This window comes from Triturus cristatus, chromosome 3_2, assembly GCF_964204655.1.
Source record: "Triturus cristatus chromosome 3_2, aTriCri1.1, whole genome shotgun sequence".
NCBI classification, from domain to species: Eukaryota; Metazoa; Chordata; class Amphibia; order Caudata; family Salamandridae; genus Triturus; species Triturus cristatus.
Window position 1 is genome coordinate 448,467,554 of NC_140584.1, and position 20,499 is coordinate 448,488,052.

The window sequence follows — 20,499 nt, forward strand, 5'->3', positions numbered from 1 at the left end:
TTGTGTGGGCTTGCACAACTGGTGCCTGAGCTGTTTGACGTGTAAGCACATCTGTACTGCTGTCTATGCTTATGGTGATTTCACACTCCCAATTCCCCACCCATATATTTAGACAAATACACACATTTCATTTTAGGTTATTTTTTTCCTTTATTGGGGGAACCATCAAATCCCACTTGTTTTTAACTTATTCCTAACCTCACATTATAACTACCCACTCCTGAACCCTAAAATTACCCTTATCTCCATTTACCTTTACCCGCCCCAAGCTCTGATTACTACCCTTACCTCCATTTACCACTAACCATCCCTGAACCCCAAAGTTACCTCCAGCAACAAATGTCTACACATATATATATATATATATATATATATATATATATATATATAGATATAGATATATATTCACTGAAAAAACCAAAGGTTTCAGGGGTGTTATAGTTAGCAAGACATTTCCCTCATACAAAACCCTAGAAATTCCCCTGCTATAGTTAGTTCAGCTAACTATAACTCGCGCCCCCGCAATGCACTGCAGATGACGTCACATATTACATCACTCATGACATGGTCAGTGACATCACGGATGACATCACTGATCACATCTCAAATGACATCACTGATGACATCATCCATGTGATAAATTACTGCATCTTCTCACACCCTAATTTAACCGTTGGTACACCAACTCAAAATTTCAGACGTCCATTCTCAAAACCATAGATACTCCAATACCAATAACTACATACCCACTCATTAACTCTTAGGTCTACATACACCTCCACTCACTCACCTGTACAGTCACTCATACTTACAGTCACTCCGTACAAGACTATCATATGCATTTATACACCTACATAGACACTCACACACCACCAATCATCCATAGAGGTACTCTCACACCTAGTCAGTCATGCAAGTAATTTATCACACTCCCATTTACTCACCTATGCAGTTATACATACTCAAGTTCACTTACTCCTACAAATAGTGCCACATTCTTACGCTCTTATACAATCATTGATACAAGCACACACTCATCGATACAGCCACTCTCACAATCACACACTCACATATACCCACTTATATACTCTTACACGCATATATACTGCCTTTCACATATGTAGTTAGTCACACATGTACCACTGAGATATACATTCAATCCCTAACACACCCATACATACACTCACCCAAACAGTTCATCACAGATGCACTCTTAAAACCATGCACCCATAGAATCACCCACTCACACATCTATGCATAGAGTCACACACACCCTACCCACACAAACACTCAGGCACCCATACAGATACTCAGACAACCAATCAATAACCCATATAGACACTCATATAGCTATTCACAAAACCATGCAGCTACTTATACAGCAACAGACAGATAGATACAGACGTTCACAGTTTAGTTACTAGTCTGCAGTAAGATACATTTCATGACTCACTGATAGAGTCAGTTACGCACCTAGAAAATCATCCATTCACACACTTGTACACCCACTCATTCTTCAACAGGCCTTTCCCTATATATAGTAAACATATTAAAACTTTACAGAAACACATACTCACTGGATGATGTCATGAGTGATGTCATTCGAGATGTCATGAGTGATGTCATCAGTGATGTCACTGACCAGGTCATGAGTGATGTAATATGTGACGTCATCAGCAGTGCATTGCGGGGGCGCGAGTTATAGTTAGCTGAACTAACTATAACAGGGGAATTTCTAGGGTTTTGTACGAGGGAAATGTCCAGCTAACTATAACGCCCCTGAAACCTTTGGTTTTTTCAGTGAATTTCTAAGGTTTTTTAAATGCCAATTCCTAACTATAACGCCACTGAAACCTATGGTTTTTTCAGTGAATTTCAAAGGTTTTTTAAATGCCAATTCCTAACTATAATGTGCATGAAACCTATTGTTTTTTCAGTGAATATATTATATATTATATATTACAAACAAAATGGCGGACGACACTTCCTGATTTCGACCGATTCGAACTTTGACTAACATGTAACCACCAATCAGAATTACGCTCGCGCACGTTAGGGTGCTCGCACGGTGCGCGGCTATAGATATGTATGTGCTTTTAACTGCAATTTTCTCAGGAACAACTGAACAGATTGACTCCATATTTGCAAAAGGCACATCCCTGAGCTGAGGACTACCTCTCTGCCAAATTTCAAGTATTTCTGTTCAGCCGTTCGGGCTGTACCTTGGACTAAAGGTCTCTATGGAAAACGCGTTTTGGGACCCCCCTTTTTTCTCAGCCCCCGCTTGACGAATCCCCCCGAGACTTTCAGGGTAGGAGCGGGGCGGAGCGTCCCACCTATTTTGAAAATTTCGCGAGGATTCGTCAACCGGCGCCAAAGTTATTCCAAATAGAATGTTGCGGATTTCCTATGGAAACACGGTCCTAACTATAACTATCTACTGGCGACCGCCAGTAGATAATATATATAAATATATAGCTATATCTATATATACTTACACATATCTATCTCTACCCATCTATCTATATGTATATCTCTAGCTCTCTATCTCCCTATCTATCTCTCCCTCTATCTTTGTCTCTCTCCCTATCTCTCCATCCCTCCATCTATATATCTATATGTATATCTATCTGTATGTACTTACCTTCAGTAACGATATATCTTTAACATAAGTTAGTTATAGATTCCTTACCTTAGAATTACCCCCAGGCGTCCAACTGGATCCGGAAAGTTTTCCGTCAGCAGTACCCCTGCGTGTCGGAAGGTGGTGTCTGTCGACTTAGTGTTAGTCGCCGGCATCGTGGTTGGCGGGATGACATCGCAGTAGCTACATAGACGCCACCCTTGCGCGCCAACGTCCGTTCTGTACACTACCTTCCACGTCGGAAGCGCAGAGTCATGCAAGACACTGACCACTGGTGCACAAAACTAAGGCCCTGAAATGAAGTCCTTAACCCTAGAAGTCAGTTCGCCGAACGGGGAGGATGGGTGGGTTGGTAAGGAATCTATAACTAACCTATGTTTCTTACAGATATATCATTACCAAAGGTAAGTAACTTTTTCATTTGAAAGAAACTGTTATAGATTCCTTACCTTAGAATAGATACCCTAGCAATACCAACCCCAGAGGTGGGTCTGCGAACTAAGTTCACAACAGAAAGTCCTGGAGAACAGACAGCCAAAGAAGCAGTCTCTCTGGACTTGGCTGTCCTGGCAGTAGTGTTTGGTGAACGTATGCAGCGATGCCCACATAGCTGCCTGACAGATGTCAGTAAGGGGGACTCCCCGTCCCAAAGCAGTTGTGGCTACCGTCGCCCTGGTGGAATGGGCACGCAGTCCCACTGGAGGCTCCTTCTTTGCAAAAGAATAGCAAGCTTTGATGCACAGAATGACCCACCTGGAGATGGTCCGTTTGTGCACGGCCCAACCTTTCCCAGCGCCCACGTAATCAACAAAGAGCTAGTTGTCCACCCAGAATTGTTTGGTGGGATCCAAGTAGAAGGAAAGAGCATGTTTTGGATCCAGATGGTGGAGCCTCACTTCCTCTTTTGAAGGATGCGGAAAGAAGGTGGGCAAAGTGATGGTTTGGCCAATGTGGAAAGTAGTAACCACCTTGGGAAGAAAGGAAGGTCTAGTTCTAAGGACTAACTTGTCCGCATGAACAGCCAGAAAGAGAGGCTTGGAAGAAAGAGCTTGTAGTTCACTCACCCTGCGTGCAGAGGTGATGGCCAGCAGAAATGCAGTTTTCAAAGTGAAAAGTCTGAGAGGACAGTTATGTAGCGGCTCAAAGGGAGAGCACATGAGGTAGTTAAGAACCAAGTCCAAGTCCCAATGAGGCATTACGAAGGGAACAGAAAGAAAAAGATGAATAATGCCCTTAAGCTATTTACAACAGGGAACTTAAAAAAGAGAAGTCTAATCAAGAAGCCTAAGGAAAGCTGAAATAGCCGAGAGGTAGTCCTTTAGAGGACCCAGAACAGAGCCACGCTGGGCCAAAGAAAGGAGGAACAAGAGAACCTCAGAAAGATGGGCGGAAAGGAGGTCCACAGCCTTTGCTGTGCACCATGCCACAAAATGTGTTCCATCTGCAGGCGTATACAGTCTTAGTAGATGGACGCCTGGCTGTCAAGATAACATCACAGACTTCAGGAGGCAGGTCAAACGACGTCAACTGCCGCTGCTCAATCTCCACGCAAGAAAGTGGAGGCTGGACAGGTTCGGGTGGATGACCGTCCCCGGCTGCTGCGACAGAAGATCCTCCCGAAGAGGCACTCTGATTGGAGGATTGATGGCCATGTTGAGCAGCTCAGGATACCAGACTCTTAGTGCCCTATCTAGAGCCACAATAATGACTTGGGCCCGGACGCACTTGATCTTCTTCAGCACTCTGGGCAGAAGTGGTATAGGCAGAAAGGTGAATAGAAGACAGCAACTTCACTCGCGATAAAAAACGTCGCCTAACAAGTGCCACCTTGGAAATTCCAGTGCGCAGAACTGCTGATATTGCGTGTTCTCTTCAGTGGTGAAAAAAATCTAACCAAGGCTCTCCCCACTGCTGAAAGAGACCTTGCACCACTTTCGAGTGAAGACGCCATTCGTGATCCATCATACACCTGCGGCCGAGTTTGTCCTCCTTGGCATTCAAGGAACCATCCAGGTGTTGAACCACCAGGGATATGCCCTGATGTTCCAGCCATGTCCAGAAGAGGAAGGCCTCCTGACAGGGTCCATGACTCCAACCTGCCTTGTTTGTTTCAGTACCACATGGCGGTGGTGTTGTCCGTGAACACCTGCAGCACTTTTCCCCGGACAGAGGGAAAGAATGTTTCGAGTGCAAGACGAATCTCCAGAAGGTTGATGTGGAGCCTGGACTACGCCGGAGACCAAAGGCCTCTGATCTCCGCCTCCCTCATGTAGCCGCCCCATCCCAGAAGTGATCCATCGGTCACCACTGTTGGTTGGGGAAGGGAGAGGGATCTGCTGCCGACCCAATCCTGGTTCCTGAGCCGAGCCACCACTGCAACTGGTGTGCAGTGCTCTCCGAGATCTGGACGGAATCTGACAGATTCACCTGATGATGTGCCCACTGGAACTTCAGGTCCCACTGCAGAGCCCGCATGCACCATCTGGCATGGTCCAGCAGCAAGATGTAGGAGGCCATCAGACCCAGCAGCCCGAGGGTCATCCTGACCGAAACCCAGGATAGAGGCTGAAAGATCAGAATCACAGTCCGAATATCCCAGACTCGCTGTTCGGGAGGATAAATCCGAAACTGCGTTGTGTCCAGAACCGCTCCGATGAAGAGGAGCTTATGAGAGAGGGTCATGTGTGACTTCTGCACGTTGATGGAGAACCCAAGCTAATGCAGAAGGTCGGCCGTAGTCAGGAGGTGAGAGGTGGGAGACGACAGCTTGGGGCAAGCACCGCCTTCAACAGCCAGTCTTCGAGAGAGGGGAATACTGGAACCCCTGATCTTCGCATCACTTTTCTGAACACCCGAGGGGTGCTGGAAGGGCCAAAGGGGAGCACGGTAAACTGAAAGTGCTTGTGGCCTACCGTGAACTGTACGCAACGCCGGTGGGCCGGCAGGACGGGGGTGTGAAAGTAAGTGTCCTGCAAGTCCAACGCTACAATCCAGTCTCCACGGCCAAGGGCAGACCTGTGCGAGTGTCAACATTTTGAACTTCTCCTAGATAGGACGCAGGCCTTTGTCCTTCTTGGGCACCAGAAAGTAGTGGGAATAGCAACCACAACCTACTTCTGGGACAGGAACGCGCTCAATGGCTCCCTTGGCCAAGAGTGATGAAACTTCCTGCTGGAAAACAGGGCCAGCTGATCCTCCGGCATGCGATGGTACTGAGGTGGCATGGATGGAGGGGTAGTCTCAAAGGGGAGGGAGATGCCCATTCGGACTATTTGCAAAACCCACCTGTCCGACGTGATGGTGCGCCAGTGGGGAAGGTGATGATGAATCATGCCGCTAACTGGCGTTTGGTGGCTCTGAAAGGTCGGACTAGGAGGGTTTGGAGGCTGCTGCAGAGGGGGCTGTGGTGGACTGGCCCGCCCACTGCCCCCAGAACCACAGCACTGGTTCCCGCGTCCCCACAGAGGCTGAACAGCTTGCACCGGCCTGTGGCTCTGGGCAGGGCACCCCTTCCGTTACCACAAAAGGGGCGAAAGGCAGACTGTGCAAAGCGGGTGGTGGAGAGGCCCAAGGACCTGGCCGTAGCCAGAGAGTCCTTAAAGCGCTCCAGCGCATTGTCTGCCGGTCACCGAAAAGGCGACGACCATCAAAGGGCATGTCCATAAGAGTGGATTAGACATCCCGGAAAAAACAGTCAACTGCAACCAGGCGTAGCACCGAAGGGGTACGGACGTGGAAATTGTCCTGCCTAGTGAGTCGGCGATATCCAGCCCACAGCAAGTGGTAAACTTTGCTGCATCTCTTCCCTCAGCAACTGCACAGGAGAGCACAGCCCGGGCCTCCTCCAGGCACTGGGGCAGGACCTGTGCTACCGTGTCCCACACATATGAGTGTAACGGCCCAACACACATGCAGAGTTTAATGACCGCAGTCCCAAGCTGGAGGAAGAAAACATTTTTTTCCAAAGGTGGTCCAGCTTTTTGGATTCCCTATGGGGTGGTGCGTTAGGGAACGTGCCTTTGGAGGTGGAGGCTTGGACCACCAAGCTCTCAGGGGTGGGGTGTTGGGAGAGGAAAGTGGGGTCGCCCCAGGGCCTGGCGGTGGTGTCGGGCAACCATCCTGTCCACGGGAGCCCCTGTGTTGGGCCTTTACCAGGTGCCCAAAAGGATGTCCGTGAGGGCCTCATTAAACGGCAGCAGGGGCTCTTAAGAGCTCGCTGCTGGTTGAAGCACCTCTGTCAGGAGGTAACTCCTCACTGCCACCGTAGGTAGCTCGAGATGGAGCGCCTCGGCCGCCCTACGGAACACCACTGCGCATGATGCTCCTTCCTCCGTAGCCACGGTAGGAGGAGACATGCCAAGGTCTGGTGAGGTATCCAGACCACTGGCTTCCCCAGTTGGCTCCAGTCCTGTTCATAAACCAACTGGTCGGTTAAAGGGTCCCCAGACCCCTCCCAGTCTTCCTCACGCTACTTTGGCTGCCAACTCGGTCTCAAAGAGGCAGGGTAAAAGAGGGGCACAAAAGTACCAGTCAACGCCGGTCCAACTACGTGCCTACCTCGAGGTGGAGGCCCCAGTTGACGTTGGCTGGGGACTCCGCAGACGCCGGTTGTGGACGTGGTGCCGGTGGAATCTGTGCCGGGGGAGGCGTAACAAGGTCGATCGGCACCGATCCGGATCCAGGCCTGGATCCAAGGGGAGCCTGCGGCGTCGAGGCTACCAGTGCCGAAGGCCCAGGGCCCCCAGCCGAGTCCGAGGGGCCCAAAGGCGGCATGCATCGCTTCCTAAAACTGACTAAGCTGGGTAAGGGTTGATCCCGGTACCGGGAAAGGTGGGGGGGGAACCCGGAGCCGACCCTACGGGGTCAGCACGCGGAGGGGCACCACCCGCATCCCTCGTTGCGTCGGCCGACGGACGGGGAGAAGTAGAAGAGCGACGATGCTTCTTCAACTTCTTCTTGAGCTTCGACTTACCTGACCCCGAGTGCGAAGACTTAGATGAAGAATGGTGTTGGCTCTTGGACCGGTCCCTGACCTCCTATGCGCCTGGGACCTCAAGCGACGCAGAGCCGACTGCCGGGCCTCGAGTACCTTCGGGACCGCTCCCACAGACTTGGGGTCGTGGTCGCGCTCCAGGCAGTAGAGGCACATGCGGTGCGGATCCGTCACCGACATCAGTCAGTTACAGAAACTGCAAGCCTTTAAGCCGGGCATCCCTCATGCACCAGGAGTCGATGGACTCAAAAAACGAAGACGACAAAAGTCAAGAAAAAGTGACTGGAGGTACCGCTCTCTCGGATCTGCGCTTGCTGGCGCGGAAAAAGAAAGAACGGATGGCCGCGCGCGAGGGCCGTGTGTATGTAGCTAGCGTGACATCATCCCGGTGACCACGACGCCGACAACGAACACTGAGTCGGTCGACGTCACCTTCTGACGGGCAGGGGTACTGCTGACGAAAAACGTTCCGGATCCAGTCAGAAGCCTGGGTGCAATTCTAAGGTAAGGAATCTAGAACTAACTGTTATATATATATATATATATATATATAGATATATATTACCTACTGGCGGTCGCCAGTAGGTAGTTATAGTTAGGACCCCTTTTCCATAGGAAATCCGCAACATTCTATTTTGAATAACTTTGAAGCCGGTCGACGAATCCTCGCGAATTTCTCAAAATAGGTGGGGCGCTACGCTACGCTCCTACCCTGAAAGTCTCGGGGGGATTCGTCAAGCGGGGGCTGAGATAAAAGGGGGGTCCCAAAACGCGTTTTTCCCATGCATTTTTCCATAGGACCTTTAGACAAGGCTACAGCCCGAACGGCTGAACAGAATTACTAGAAATTTGGCAGAGAGGTAGTCCTCAGGTCAAGGAAGTGCCTTTTGTAGGTTTGGTGTAAATCTGTTCAGTAGATTCTGAGAAAATAGCCTTTAAATCAATATATATATCTGAGCCAGCTTACGGTACGCTTACCGTAAGCTTACCGTACGCGTACGGTGGCGTGCGCGAGCGCGATTCTGATTGGCTGTTACATCTAAGTAAACATTCGAATCGGTCGAAACCAGGAAGCGGCGGCCGCCATTTTCTCTCTCGCACTCTGAGGGGGGGGCTGTAAATAAAGGCAAAAAACATATAAAGGGGCTGTTTAGACAGCGCCCATGCACATAGCCATGTTAGTTGAGTCCTCAAAGGCCAAAAACGGTAAATTTTTATTTTTTGAAAATTTCGCCGATTACGCTTACCGTACGCGTACGGTGCGCTTACGCTAAAAATTTTAATTAAAAAAAAAACACTCTCTGTGCATGGCATATTATTGTCATCACTTACAAATTAAATTTAACAGATTACCTATCACAAGGAAGCGCATAATATGTCCTCCATGTGCGCACGGTGCGTAACGTGGGCACGCGGTGCGCGTAGCGCACTGCGTGCCCACCTTGCGTGTATGGCACTAACTGCGTAAAGTGGGCGCACGGTGCGCGAAGCGCACCGTGCGCGCACGGAACGAACTGCGTTAAGTGGGCGTGCACGCCACGAATGGCGTAAAGTAACTTAGCATTTAAAAAAACGTACAAATTCACTGAAAAAACCATAGGTTTCACACACGTTATAGTTAGGAATTAGCATTTAAAAAACCTTGCAAATTCACTGAAAAAACCATAGGTTTCAGACATGTTATAGTTAGCGGAAATTTTACTGATAAAAAACCAATGAAATTCCCCCGTTATAGTTAGTGCAGGCAACTATAACTCACGCGACCGCAATCTTCTGCTGATGACATATGTGTCTTTATGAAAAAAAAATATTTCTAATATATGTATAGCTAAAAATTTATGGAAGAAGACATGGGCAAATAAGTGTCTAAATACAGTATTAGCATCAGCAGAGGATTGCGGTCGCGTGAGTTATAGTTGCCTGCACTAACTATAACGGGGGAATTTCATTGGTTTTTAATCAGTAAAATTTCCGCTAACTATAACATGTCTGAAACCTATGGTTTTTTCAGTGAATATAGATATAGATATATATATATAGATATATATATATATAGATATATATATATATAGATATATATATATATAGATATATATAGATATATATATATATAGATATATATATATAGATATATATATATATATAGATATATAGATATAGATATAGATATAGATATAGAGATAGATAGATAGATAGATAGATAGATAGATAGATAGATATATATTCACTGAAAAAACCATAGGTTTCACACGTTATAGTTAGCTGGACATTTTATTGATAAAAAACCAATTAAATTCCCCCGTTATAGTTAGTGCAGGCAACTATAACTCACGCGACCGCAATCCTCTGCTGATGCTAATACTGTATTTAGACAATTATTTGCCCATGTCTTCTTCCATTAAATTTTAGCTATACATATATTACAAATATTTTTTTTTCATAAAGACACATATGTCATCAGCAGAGGATTGCGGTCGCGTGAGTTATAGTTGCCTGCACTAACTATAACGGGGGAATTTCATTGGTTTTTTATCAATAAAATGTCCAGCTAACTATAACATGTGTGAAACCAATGGTTTTTTCAGTGAATTTGCAAGGTTTTTTAAATGCTAATTCCTAACTATAACGTGTGTGAAACCTATGGTTTTTTCAGTGAATTTGTACGGTTTTTTAAATGCTAAGTTACTGTACGCCATTCGTGGCGTGCGCGCCCACTTAACGCAGTTCGTTCCGTGCGCGCACGGTGCGCTTCGCGTACCGCGTGCCCACGTTACGCTAGATGGGCCATGAACGCACGATGCGCTTCGCGCACCGTGCGCTCATGGAGGACATATGATGAGCATCGTTGTGACAGGTAATATATTAGTTTTTGTTGTATCTGATAAGCCATGCATAAATGGTGCCCTTAGGGCACCATTTGCACATGGGGTGGGGAGAGTGTGGATAATTTTTTTTTTTTTTTATTATTTTTTACCGTACGCGTACGGTAAGCGTAATCGGCGAAATTTTCGAAAAAATTAAAATTGCCTTTTTTGCCTTGGGGCATCTTTGGGGACTCCCTAAACATGGCTAGGTGCTTGGGAGCTGTCTAAACAGCCCCTTTACATGTTTTTGCCCTTTGTTTTTCAACCCCCTGCGAGAGTGCGAGAGAGAAAATGGCGGCCGCCGCTTCCTGGTTTCGACCGATTCGCATGTTTACGAAGATCTATCAGCCAATCAGAATCGCGCTCGCGCACGTCACCGTACGCGTACGGTAAGCGCACCGTAAGCTGGCTCAGATATATATATATTGATTTAAAGGCTATTTTCTCAGAATCTACTGAACAGATTTACACCAAACCTACAAAAGGCACTTCCTTGACCTGAGGACTACCTCTCTGCCAAATTTCATTTAACTCTGTTCAGCCGTTCGGGCTGTAGCTCTGTCTAAAGGTCCAATGGAAAAATGCATGGGAAAAACGCGTTTTGGGACCCCCCTTTTATCTCAGCCCCCGCTTGACGAATCCCCCCCGAGACTTTCAGGGTAGGAGCGGAACGCAGCGCCCCACCTATTTTGAAAATTTGGCGAGGATTCGTCGACCGGCGCCAAAGTTATTCAAAATAGAATGTTGCGGATTTCCTATGGTAAGAGGGTCCTAACTATAACTACCTACTGGCGACCGCCAGTAGGTAATATATATATATCTATATATATATCTATATATATATATATATATATCTATATCTATATCTATATCTATATCTATATATATATATATATATATATCTGCTCTGTCCATCTCTCTCCATCTCGATCCATCTATCTCTCTATCTCTATAGCTATCTCCATCTCTCTCTATCCCCATCTCTCTCCATCACTATTTATCTCCGTGTATATATCTATATTCACTAAAAAATCCTGCTGTTTGGGACTTACAGTAGGTAATAAGTCCTTGGGGGCCAACTACCCCTCCTATTACCTCCAGTAAGTCCCACACAGCAGGATTGCTGAGAAGCCGCCATAGGCCACGCCCGCTTTCTCCACCCCTCTGCAAATGTGTCTCCCGGCGCACTACTTGTTGGGGGATAAAGTCCCCTTGGGTCCAGAGGGACCTTGGGGGCCAAGAAGCCCTCCTGGTACCTCTTGTAAGTTCTATGCAGCGGAATTCCGGAGAGCTGGTTATGGGCCTAGCCCCCACCAGGAGGCACATTTGCAGAGTGGTGGAGAAAGGGGGCATGGCCTCGGACCACCTCTCAGCAATCCAGCTGTGTGGGGCTTACTGTAGGTAAAAGCAGGGCTAGTTGGCCCCTAAGGACCCTCAGCAGCGAAGGGTACTTCATCTTGCAACCAAGAGTGTACCGTAAGCCACGTTTGCAGTGTAGTGGAGTAAGGGGGTAGGATGTCCAGCGAATTGCCTGCTTCATTTTCTTTATATTTTAGGAAGGGGGGGGCTGTGTGGCCTACCTTCCTTTGACCCCGGGGACCCAATCCCCCTAGGACTGACCGATAAAAGTGAGGGGGGGGCCCGTGGCCCTCCTCCTGTGGGCCACGGGGCCCTCAGGAGGATCAACACTTTTGTCTTTGATCCATGGGGCCCTCAGGAGGAGGGCATATACGACTTGAAAGTAGACAACAAAAAGCATATAACAGAAAAACGGATTGTTAATAAATGTAGATGTTAGGCTCTAGGGCGGTGCGACCGGTGCCACCACACCGGGTGCTGGCTTCCAGGGGGCACCTGCTGCAGCGTTCCTTTCCTCCGCCAATTGCGAGACCTCACAGGAATGTCAAGATAACTTGTGTTTATTATCTTCCTGGTAAAAGATCAGTGTTTTGTATAGTTGAGGTTTTGACTTATGTGAAGTTAGTGCAGCGGGTTAATATGCCTGCTGCAAAGAACGTGTACCAAGTGGATTATAGAGTGCATATAATGTAAACAGATCAGCAAGTTACTGCTTTTAAAAGAGACATTGTTTTGTTACTTGCAATTTATAACTTAAAGTCCTAATATTCAACAGGGAGCTATTAACTTTCATCACAGAACCACATACAAACTGCAAAGTATACATTAGAACATTGATTGATGTTGCAAAAAGGGTTAATTTGGCTAGAAATCGAGTCTTATTATTAAAGAAAACTCCCAACTATGCGGTTTCTTTTTCGACTTTGAGCTTGTGCTTCTCCCCTCCAAGCACCTTAAACTATACTGCCTACCAGTATGGATGATATGTGACCCCTACACTTTTAGTCCTTTGGCTTATGTAACATTTCCTATACACTGATTTACACACGTATGATTGTCTCCGTGTAATGTGTGTGTGATGCAAAGTGCTCCGACACCCTACACTGGTATAAGTGGCGCTATACAACTAATTCAATGCATCTGAGAGAGAGTGATTATGGAGACTTGGTCACTGTTAAATGGTGCTAGTGAGAGAATCCGTGGTGGAGGTGATCATTGGGGGAGCACCAACAAACATTGTTGCACAGGGCCCCACCAGTGCTAAAGCCGGCCCTGCATATTACAATGAAAATCATAATTCTTACCTGAGTTAATTTAGGCAAATAGTCTTCCATTTCTTGTTTAATACTATTAAAAGAATTAATCATATCCTGACTGGTTGCATATCTCTGAGACTGAATTGGTGTTGGACCATGGAAATACCTAAATCAGACATGGGGAAAGCAGAGATTTGAAATCCAGAATGTTTCCATGTCAAATTGCAATATTAATTTAAGAATCTTATTATACCACACAGGACACATTTTTACCTCACAGGAACACATTTAATGCAATTCAAATAAGTATGGAATGGAAGAAATTTGGTTAGCAGATATAATGTGTAATAAACAATTTGCTTGCAAGTAAACGGTCTAATAAACAGGATTAATCTGTTTAGGGGAATCCCATGACAATTACAAAAAGGTGCATCATTACTATGCAACATGAAATATTTCAATTCTCCCACCTTCAATCAGACTAATGGGCTCCTTGTAGACTGTTAGAAAAAGTACAATTTGGTTCTGGCAGAAGAACAGTAAGAAACAAAAGCTAAAAATAGGTATAACAAGAGACAAAAACTGTAAATATACATACCTTACAAAACTCTAGATCCACAGATGTCTGAGTTCTACTTTTGTTGTAACAAACAGTTGATCCTCACAAACTCATGAAAATTGTGACCACGTACAGCCTAATGGTCTAATGTGTGGTGTGCCATGGATTCCAATTTAAATGCTTTCTAATGAAGGATGAGCTATTGTGTTACTGGTATTCTTTTTTAACTCACAATCTTTGTCTCAACAGTGTAAAAATACTTCCTGTTAAGTGTGAAAAGCTGACAAGTTAATAATGCAGATATCTTAGTACCTGCAGACATGCGACTTCTCTGGCAGAGATGCGACACTACAGGTAAACGACCTATATACACCATGAGGACCAATTTTAATTCAATTTAGCCTTATTTTCAGGGTCAACTTAAAAGTGGTACAGAATCGGTACAACTGCATCTTGTGCTGAACTACAGCAATTCTGATTAGTATGAATGAATGAATCAATGAACTTTATTGTAGGATTACTTAAAATCCTTTACAAAAAAACGAAACAAATGAGTGCAGGAAAAAAAAAGGTAAAGATAAAACAGTTAAAATTTTAAAGGGGGGGTTAAAATGCAGAGATGCTATAATATACCAGTACATAAATAACTGTGCAAAAAACGGGACATTAAGAGCTAAAAACACATGGACTACGGAAACACCCTCTACGCAGGCACTACCGCTAAACTCCAAAAGAAACTCCAACGAATCCAAAACGCCTCAGCCAGAATCATATTAGACATCCCACGCAACGAACACATCTCTGGTCACCTGAAAGACCTCCACTGGCTACCCGTCAATAAGAGAATCACTTTCCGACTGCTAACCCACGCACACAAATCACTCTACGACATCGGACCAGAATGCCTCAACTCAAGACTGTCCTTCTACACCCCCTCCCGCCAGCTACGCTCCTCCAGCCAAGCCCTCGCCACTGTACCTCGCATCAACAAGACCACAATGGGAGGTAGATCCTTCTCTTACCTGGCTGCTAAAACATGGAACTCACTCCCCACCCACCTTCGCCTTACCCAGAACCACCTAGCTTTCAGAAAGCAACTTAAAACGTGGATATTTGACAAGTAATCCTCCTCCCCCCCCTTAGCGCCTGAGACCCTCTGGGTATGTAGTGCGCTATATAAATTCTCTGACTTGACTTGACTTGACATGAAGGATTTTACATGCAGAGGGTATACAAAGCTACATCACCACGGGGGGCTCAGTCTATTGATTGTCCTGTTGCTAGTAAAAGTAAGTGTAGACAATAATAGTATTAAAAGTGCGCTGCTGAGCATAAGCAAGTACTGATTTATTGAACTATCAATTCTCAGGCCGATCGTAAAGACATTCCAGCAGCCGCATAAAACTTCCCAATTCGTGCCAACTCCATCGGGACTATAGTGGTGTAAATGTGTCTTAAGGCCTCCTTGCATGTTCTTACGCCGTGTTGAATGAACATGGTTCTTAAGTACAAGCGCCTTGGGGACAGCAGAGCTGGGCAGCAGCAAATGACATGTTCCGCGGATTCTGTGTGGTATTGGCACAAAGAACAACCAGTCCCACTTATCGACCAGTTTTTCTAGTGAGCTCTATAGTCTTGTATTGGCAAAGTTAAAAGCCTCACCATCATGACTTTTTGTAGAGCTTGCCTTCAGTGACCTGCTTTTAGGTAGGGCTGGCAGGCAGTAGTTTCATATGAGTTAAGACCTTCTGCACCCTGAAGAGGTCTAATCCGTTCAAGATCTTGTTGCCTCGAGATGTTCTTGCCACACTTTTAGCAGGTTCTTTAAACTGAACTTTAATGGTATGTCTGTTAAAAGATCAACTGGTAGTCCCAAAGTTTTTTTGGCCATCAAGTAATACCTCGCCCAGCGGCTGTTATTGTCTGTAAAGGCCACCTTTAGCGCTGTCCTGATTGTGCCAGGACATCTAATAATCACGTTGTATTGAAATCTGACTACATCTTTTTTGCATTCAATGTCCATTGCTGTGATGTTAAACTCTAGTCGGATCAGCGAACGCCTAGTCGTATATGGGAGCTTGAAAACTTTTCTATAAGCCATTATGTATAGGCCCTCTAATTTTTTGGTCAGCAAACCAGGGAAGGCAAGGTGACCATAGCTGAGTGTAGACTTTAGCTTAGCTTGCATTACTCATTGGATCCCCTCCGTCGAGTGGCTTACAAGCTTTTGGTGTAATTTGCACAAGCCGTATGTTAGTTTGGCTGCTTTTGCCTCCAGTGCTTTAAGCTGCAGTACAGGTCTGCCAGTATCTGCAAATTGTACTCCCAAGTAGGTGTACTTGTTGGTCGTGGCTATCCTTAGAGGGCCCAGCTGCCATACCAATGATAGTTTTTTTAACTTGTGGCTGAAGATCAACACTTTTGTCTTTGATGCATTAGCTACAAGATTGTCTTCCATATTGTAATTGTGTATCGTCTCAAATGCCCTTTTCATACCTATTCTTGTTTGGTCCAATAAAACAAGATCGTCCGCATACTGCATTATTGGCAGTCTGAGGTGGTCCAGTTTTGGAGGAAAGATGTTAGTTTTTAAAAGTGCCTCTCCCAGGTCTGCAGTGTACAAGTTGAACAGGGTGGGGGCGATCACACAGCCCTGTTTTAAACCCCTGTTCATGAAGATCTTGGCAGTTGCACATGTGCTAGTGAGCTTAACAAGCACCCAGGTGCCAGTATAGAGTGATAAAATGGCTGCAAGTAGTTTCCTCGGTATACCCCACTTAGCCAATTTTGCCCACAGTATGTTTCGATCAACCCCATCAAAGGCAGCACTGTAGTCCACGAAACATGCATATAATGGAGGGGTGGTGGCCCCTTGGTTGCCAGGTATGAAAGTGCGATGGCGTTGTCCATGATCGTTGAGATCAGTCGAAAGCCGGTCTGGTATTGAGGGATTATATGGTTTTTTGTAATCCATGACTCTAGCTCTTTCAAGAGCACTTTAGCGAATGCCTTCCCTTCCACGTCAAGTAATGCAATCAATCTATAGTTCCCCAGATCGGAGGCGTCCCCCCTTTTTATGAATCGGTTGTGGGATGGAGCCTTTCCATGAATCCGGTACTGTAGAAATGTTACAGCAATGATTGAATAAGCCCTGGATATGGGGTGCCCAGAATTCACGATCTTCCCTGAAGATGTACCCAGGCAGGCCGTTGGGCCCTGGCACCCCTAAATCCCTGGAGGGTAGTTAGAATCTCCCTTTCTGTTTGAAAAGGATCCGCCACATAGATCTCTTCATTTTGGTAGTCTTCCACCTCCACAATGCTTACCATAGTTGTTTTTTGGTCAACATATAGGCTGGTTGTGTGAGCAGCCCATTTGTTTGCCGGTACGGCATTTTGGGTGTGGTGGCCGCCATTTAGTCCATTAACATATCTCCAGAATTCCTTATTTTTTTTTTAGGTGCTAATAAAGCATACATATTTCTCAATTTTTCCTCTATGCAAGTTTGCTTCAGCTGCATTTTTCTTGCTGTCTTCAATAGCATTTCCGTCCGAGTTGACTTTTCCCTCCTATGCTGTGACTCTGCCAAGCGGCATCTCTTTTTACTCTCAATGAAGGTTTTGTTGTCAGTGAAGTTGAACTGCCGCTGTGCAGTATATTTACTATGATGAGTAGGCTGCCTTCCTGTGGCCAAGGCATTAGATAACGAAGCCATGATTTCAGACCAGCTGCTCTGTGGACCAGTTATACATATATTCTGCTTCCATTTTTTATACTTTTCCCTGCTTATGGGGCCCCATTTGAAACGTTTAATTGAAGCCGATTCGTTATGTAGTATGAGCATTTTGCCTGCAGTTAGGTGTTCCTCATGCTGCTAGTATTTACGAGAACAGAGATTGAGTGGTAATCACTTTCGGGAGTGTGCAATAAGTTATACTCTTTGCATTTTCTCAGCAAATTCTTGCTCAGGAAGATGTAATCAAGTGGGGAGATGTTTTTGAATGTAGGTTGTGGTATGGTCGTCAACTGCCCTACATTATTTGCAGATCCCAGATTAAATTAATTGATACAGGCTTCCATGAGATTTCGACTGCGATCCTCTAGATTTTGTTCGGGGCTGCATAGGTCTTTTATGTTAAAAGTCCCCAGTGATGATGCATTTGTGTCCTGGGTTCTCGTGGGGATATTCTCTAATCAACCTAATGATCCTTCTGATGTTTATGTTTTTATCCTTTTTTTTTGGGTTGATTAATCACTCCAATTATAAACGGTGTGCCCTCTACTCCGAACCCATTTATGGTTATAATCTGGACATCAAGTGCGTGCGTGAGCCATTCCTCAATTTGTAATTGCAGATTTAATTTTACAAATATCGAGAGCCCTCCGCTCGGTCTTCCGAAGATGTTTTTTTTTTGCTGGCCATTGTGTTGATCGCCTGGTAGCCTTTGATGAAGTTAGCTGTTTCCTGCAAACATAAAATGTCTCCTGTCTTCAGAGATTCCATGGCTTCTTTGCTGGTCAGGATCGACTTAAACCCTGCCACATTCCAGCATATGAGCCTGAACTTAGTATTTAATGTCGCCACTTTGGTGCTTCTATGTTGATTTGTTTGAACCCTCCCAAGTAGGCCACGTTGTTGTAGTCCATGCGAAGTTGGCGTTTTCCTTATACTAGGAATTTCCCCATTCCTTGGTATGCAATGCCGTAGTGAGCCATGCCCAATCTTCTTGTTTATCGACCTGGGGAGCGCCCACCTCCATGCAGTGTCTAATAGCAGTGCCCTTATGTAGCTCAATTTTAATATCATTGTTAAATGTTTGGCTTGAAATTGATTTTGTGCCCCTTAGTGTGCTGCGCTGTGGAAAAGACTCCTCTTGGTTTTGATGCCTCTGTAATAGCACTTGTGGGTACTTTTCAGTTGGACAAGTGTCTATCCGTATGCCCTAATCCTTAAGTGTGTTTGTTTCTGCCCAAATATTTAGAATGTCTGACTTGTTGAGCCACATTAGGGTCGATTCTCTATCCCCTATCCAAGTATATTTTTTAAAGTGCACCGCTACAAGTTGGGCAGTTGTTAGATAGACCAGTGAGGGTATACTGGTTAGAAGATACAGAATGTTAGAGCGATTTAGGATGTCACCCGGGCCCCTTGTCTCAAATTCAGGGGTGAAAATGAGCATGTGCTCCACATCTGCCAAACGATCTTGAGCCAAGTCATTTTCCTCACCCTCATAGCTCGGCCCATGGGTTATATGTTCTATGGGCCTTGTTTGGCCATTAGTCCTGCTGGACACAGCATTTGCTTCCTTGTCTGTTTTGATGTTAGGAACACAAGGTTGCGCACGCATCTGGATCCTTAGACCAGGTGATGAAGTCTTCCTTGCTTGTGTTATCTTCCTTTTTTGTGTAGAAAGTGCAATTGCTATGTTTTGGGCTTTGCATTAGCATTCCGTATATGGTTGATGCATTTTCAGTAAGCCAGGTTCCTTCTCTGTTGCTAATGTCAATAGCTCGGTTTTATCACCCGATTGCATTTCAGTGAGCATCAGGCCTGTTGAATGGGAGGTCATTTTATTGCTGGTCTCTGGCCTTACCCTTGGTTCCTGATTTTCTTTCCCTCTGAATGGCTCTACTGCGAGGTCACGACTTTCTGTTCCATTGGCTATGTTGCCATGATCCGTGTTCACCACCTCAGCATATGATTTTGCGTGTAGATTTAAGGACGTTTGGATGTTGCAGGGTAGTGAATTTTCCTTGTGTAGGCCTTCATAACGCCGCACGTTTGGGCATATTTGCCTGGGGATTTCCTAGCAGTTGCTAGCATTGGATGCTTCGGATGTAGTACTGTTTCTCATTTGGAAAATGGGATAGATCATAGAACCCTTTTTAGTGCTGGCATAACTAAAGTCTGCCTGAGTGCCGGGTTGCATTAAGAAATGTGTTGTTTCATGCTTTTTTTGCATAGATATCATCCCACCCTTCCGTTTGTTTATTTTTAAAGCTTTCCGTGGTTTTTCTGTCGTCGTCTGGATAGCTGACCATTGGTTGCCTTTTGACCTGTGTTCTTAGTTTGATTTACTTCCTCTATGCTGGTGGCAGGGCTGTCCCTTTTGACCGGGGACGTACTGATATTTGTAACTGCTTTACAGTTTGTATCCTCAGAGTCAATAGCTGTTGGAATTTTTATGACTCTTGAACTGCCGTCATGGTCCAGTTTATCAGAATATTTCAGAATATTTCCTATTTTGTGTATGATTTATCCGTGCCTCACTACATTGTTTTATTAACGTTGCCAGCAAATCTGGAAGTGTGGTTAATTTCTCCACTATTGCTTTGCTAAAGCTTTTTGCTCGGCCTGTGGTGCTCCCTTTGCCCTTTTCACGGACAACCAGCTGATCTACTTTGTGGCTGATCATATCCACTTTTTCGTTAATTGTCAAGACACTTTGCGCCAGCATGTGTATCAAATCCACCTGGATCTCAAGTTTATGTGATTGCCAGAGAAGTGCCTTTACCGCTGCCAATAGGGACGAATTTATTGTGCTCAAGATGTATTCAGGACCAGTCTTATTGTTTATATCTTGTTTGTCACTCTGGGTCCCGCAGTGTATGCCAGTTGTGGCCCCTACAGGGCCCTCTCCCAGTAGTTGCAGTTTGGGATCTGATGTGGCTATTAAATCGGAGGATAACGTGTCTGAGGTGCTAGCGGCACCAAATAATTGTTGTATTTGTTCCCGGCCTTGGTTTGTGGGCGTGGAGCAGCTCTGAGTGCTCCCCTGACTGCCAGGATTGATAGAGTCATCCAGTTTGTCCTGGAACTGGTC

At 45.6% G+C, this 20,499-nt stretch overlaps 1 protein-coding gene across 4 annotated transcripts in view; it reads right to left on the reverse strand.

Moving 5' to 3' along the window:
• The window catches only part of GTF2H1 (general transcription factor IIH subunit 1), a 412,621-nt gene that overhangs the window by 113,322 nt on the left and 278,800 nt on the right, over window positions 1-20,499 (reverse strand). For all 4 annotated transcript variants that reach the window (XM_085648057.1, XM_085648055.1, XM_085648058.1 and 1 more), the window contains exon 11: window positions 13,165-13,282. In XM_085648057.1, the coding sequence (XP_085504183.1) occupies window positions 13,165-13,282 (118 nt within the window). The remainder of the gene's footprint in view (window positions 1-13,164; window positions 13,283-20,499) is intronic.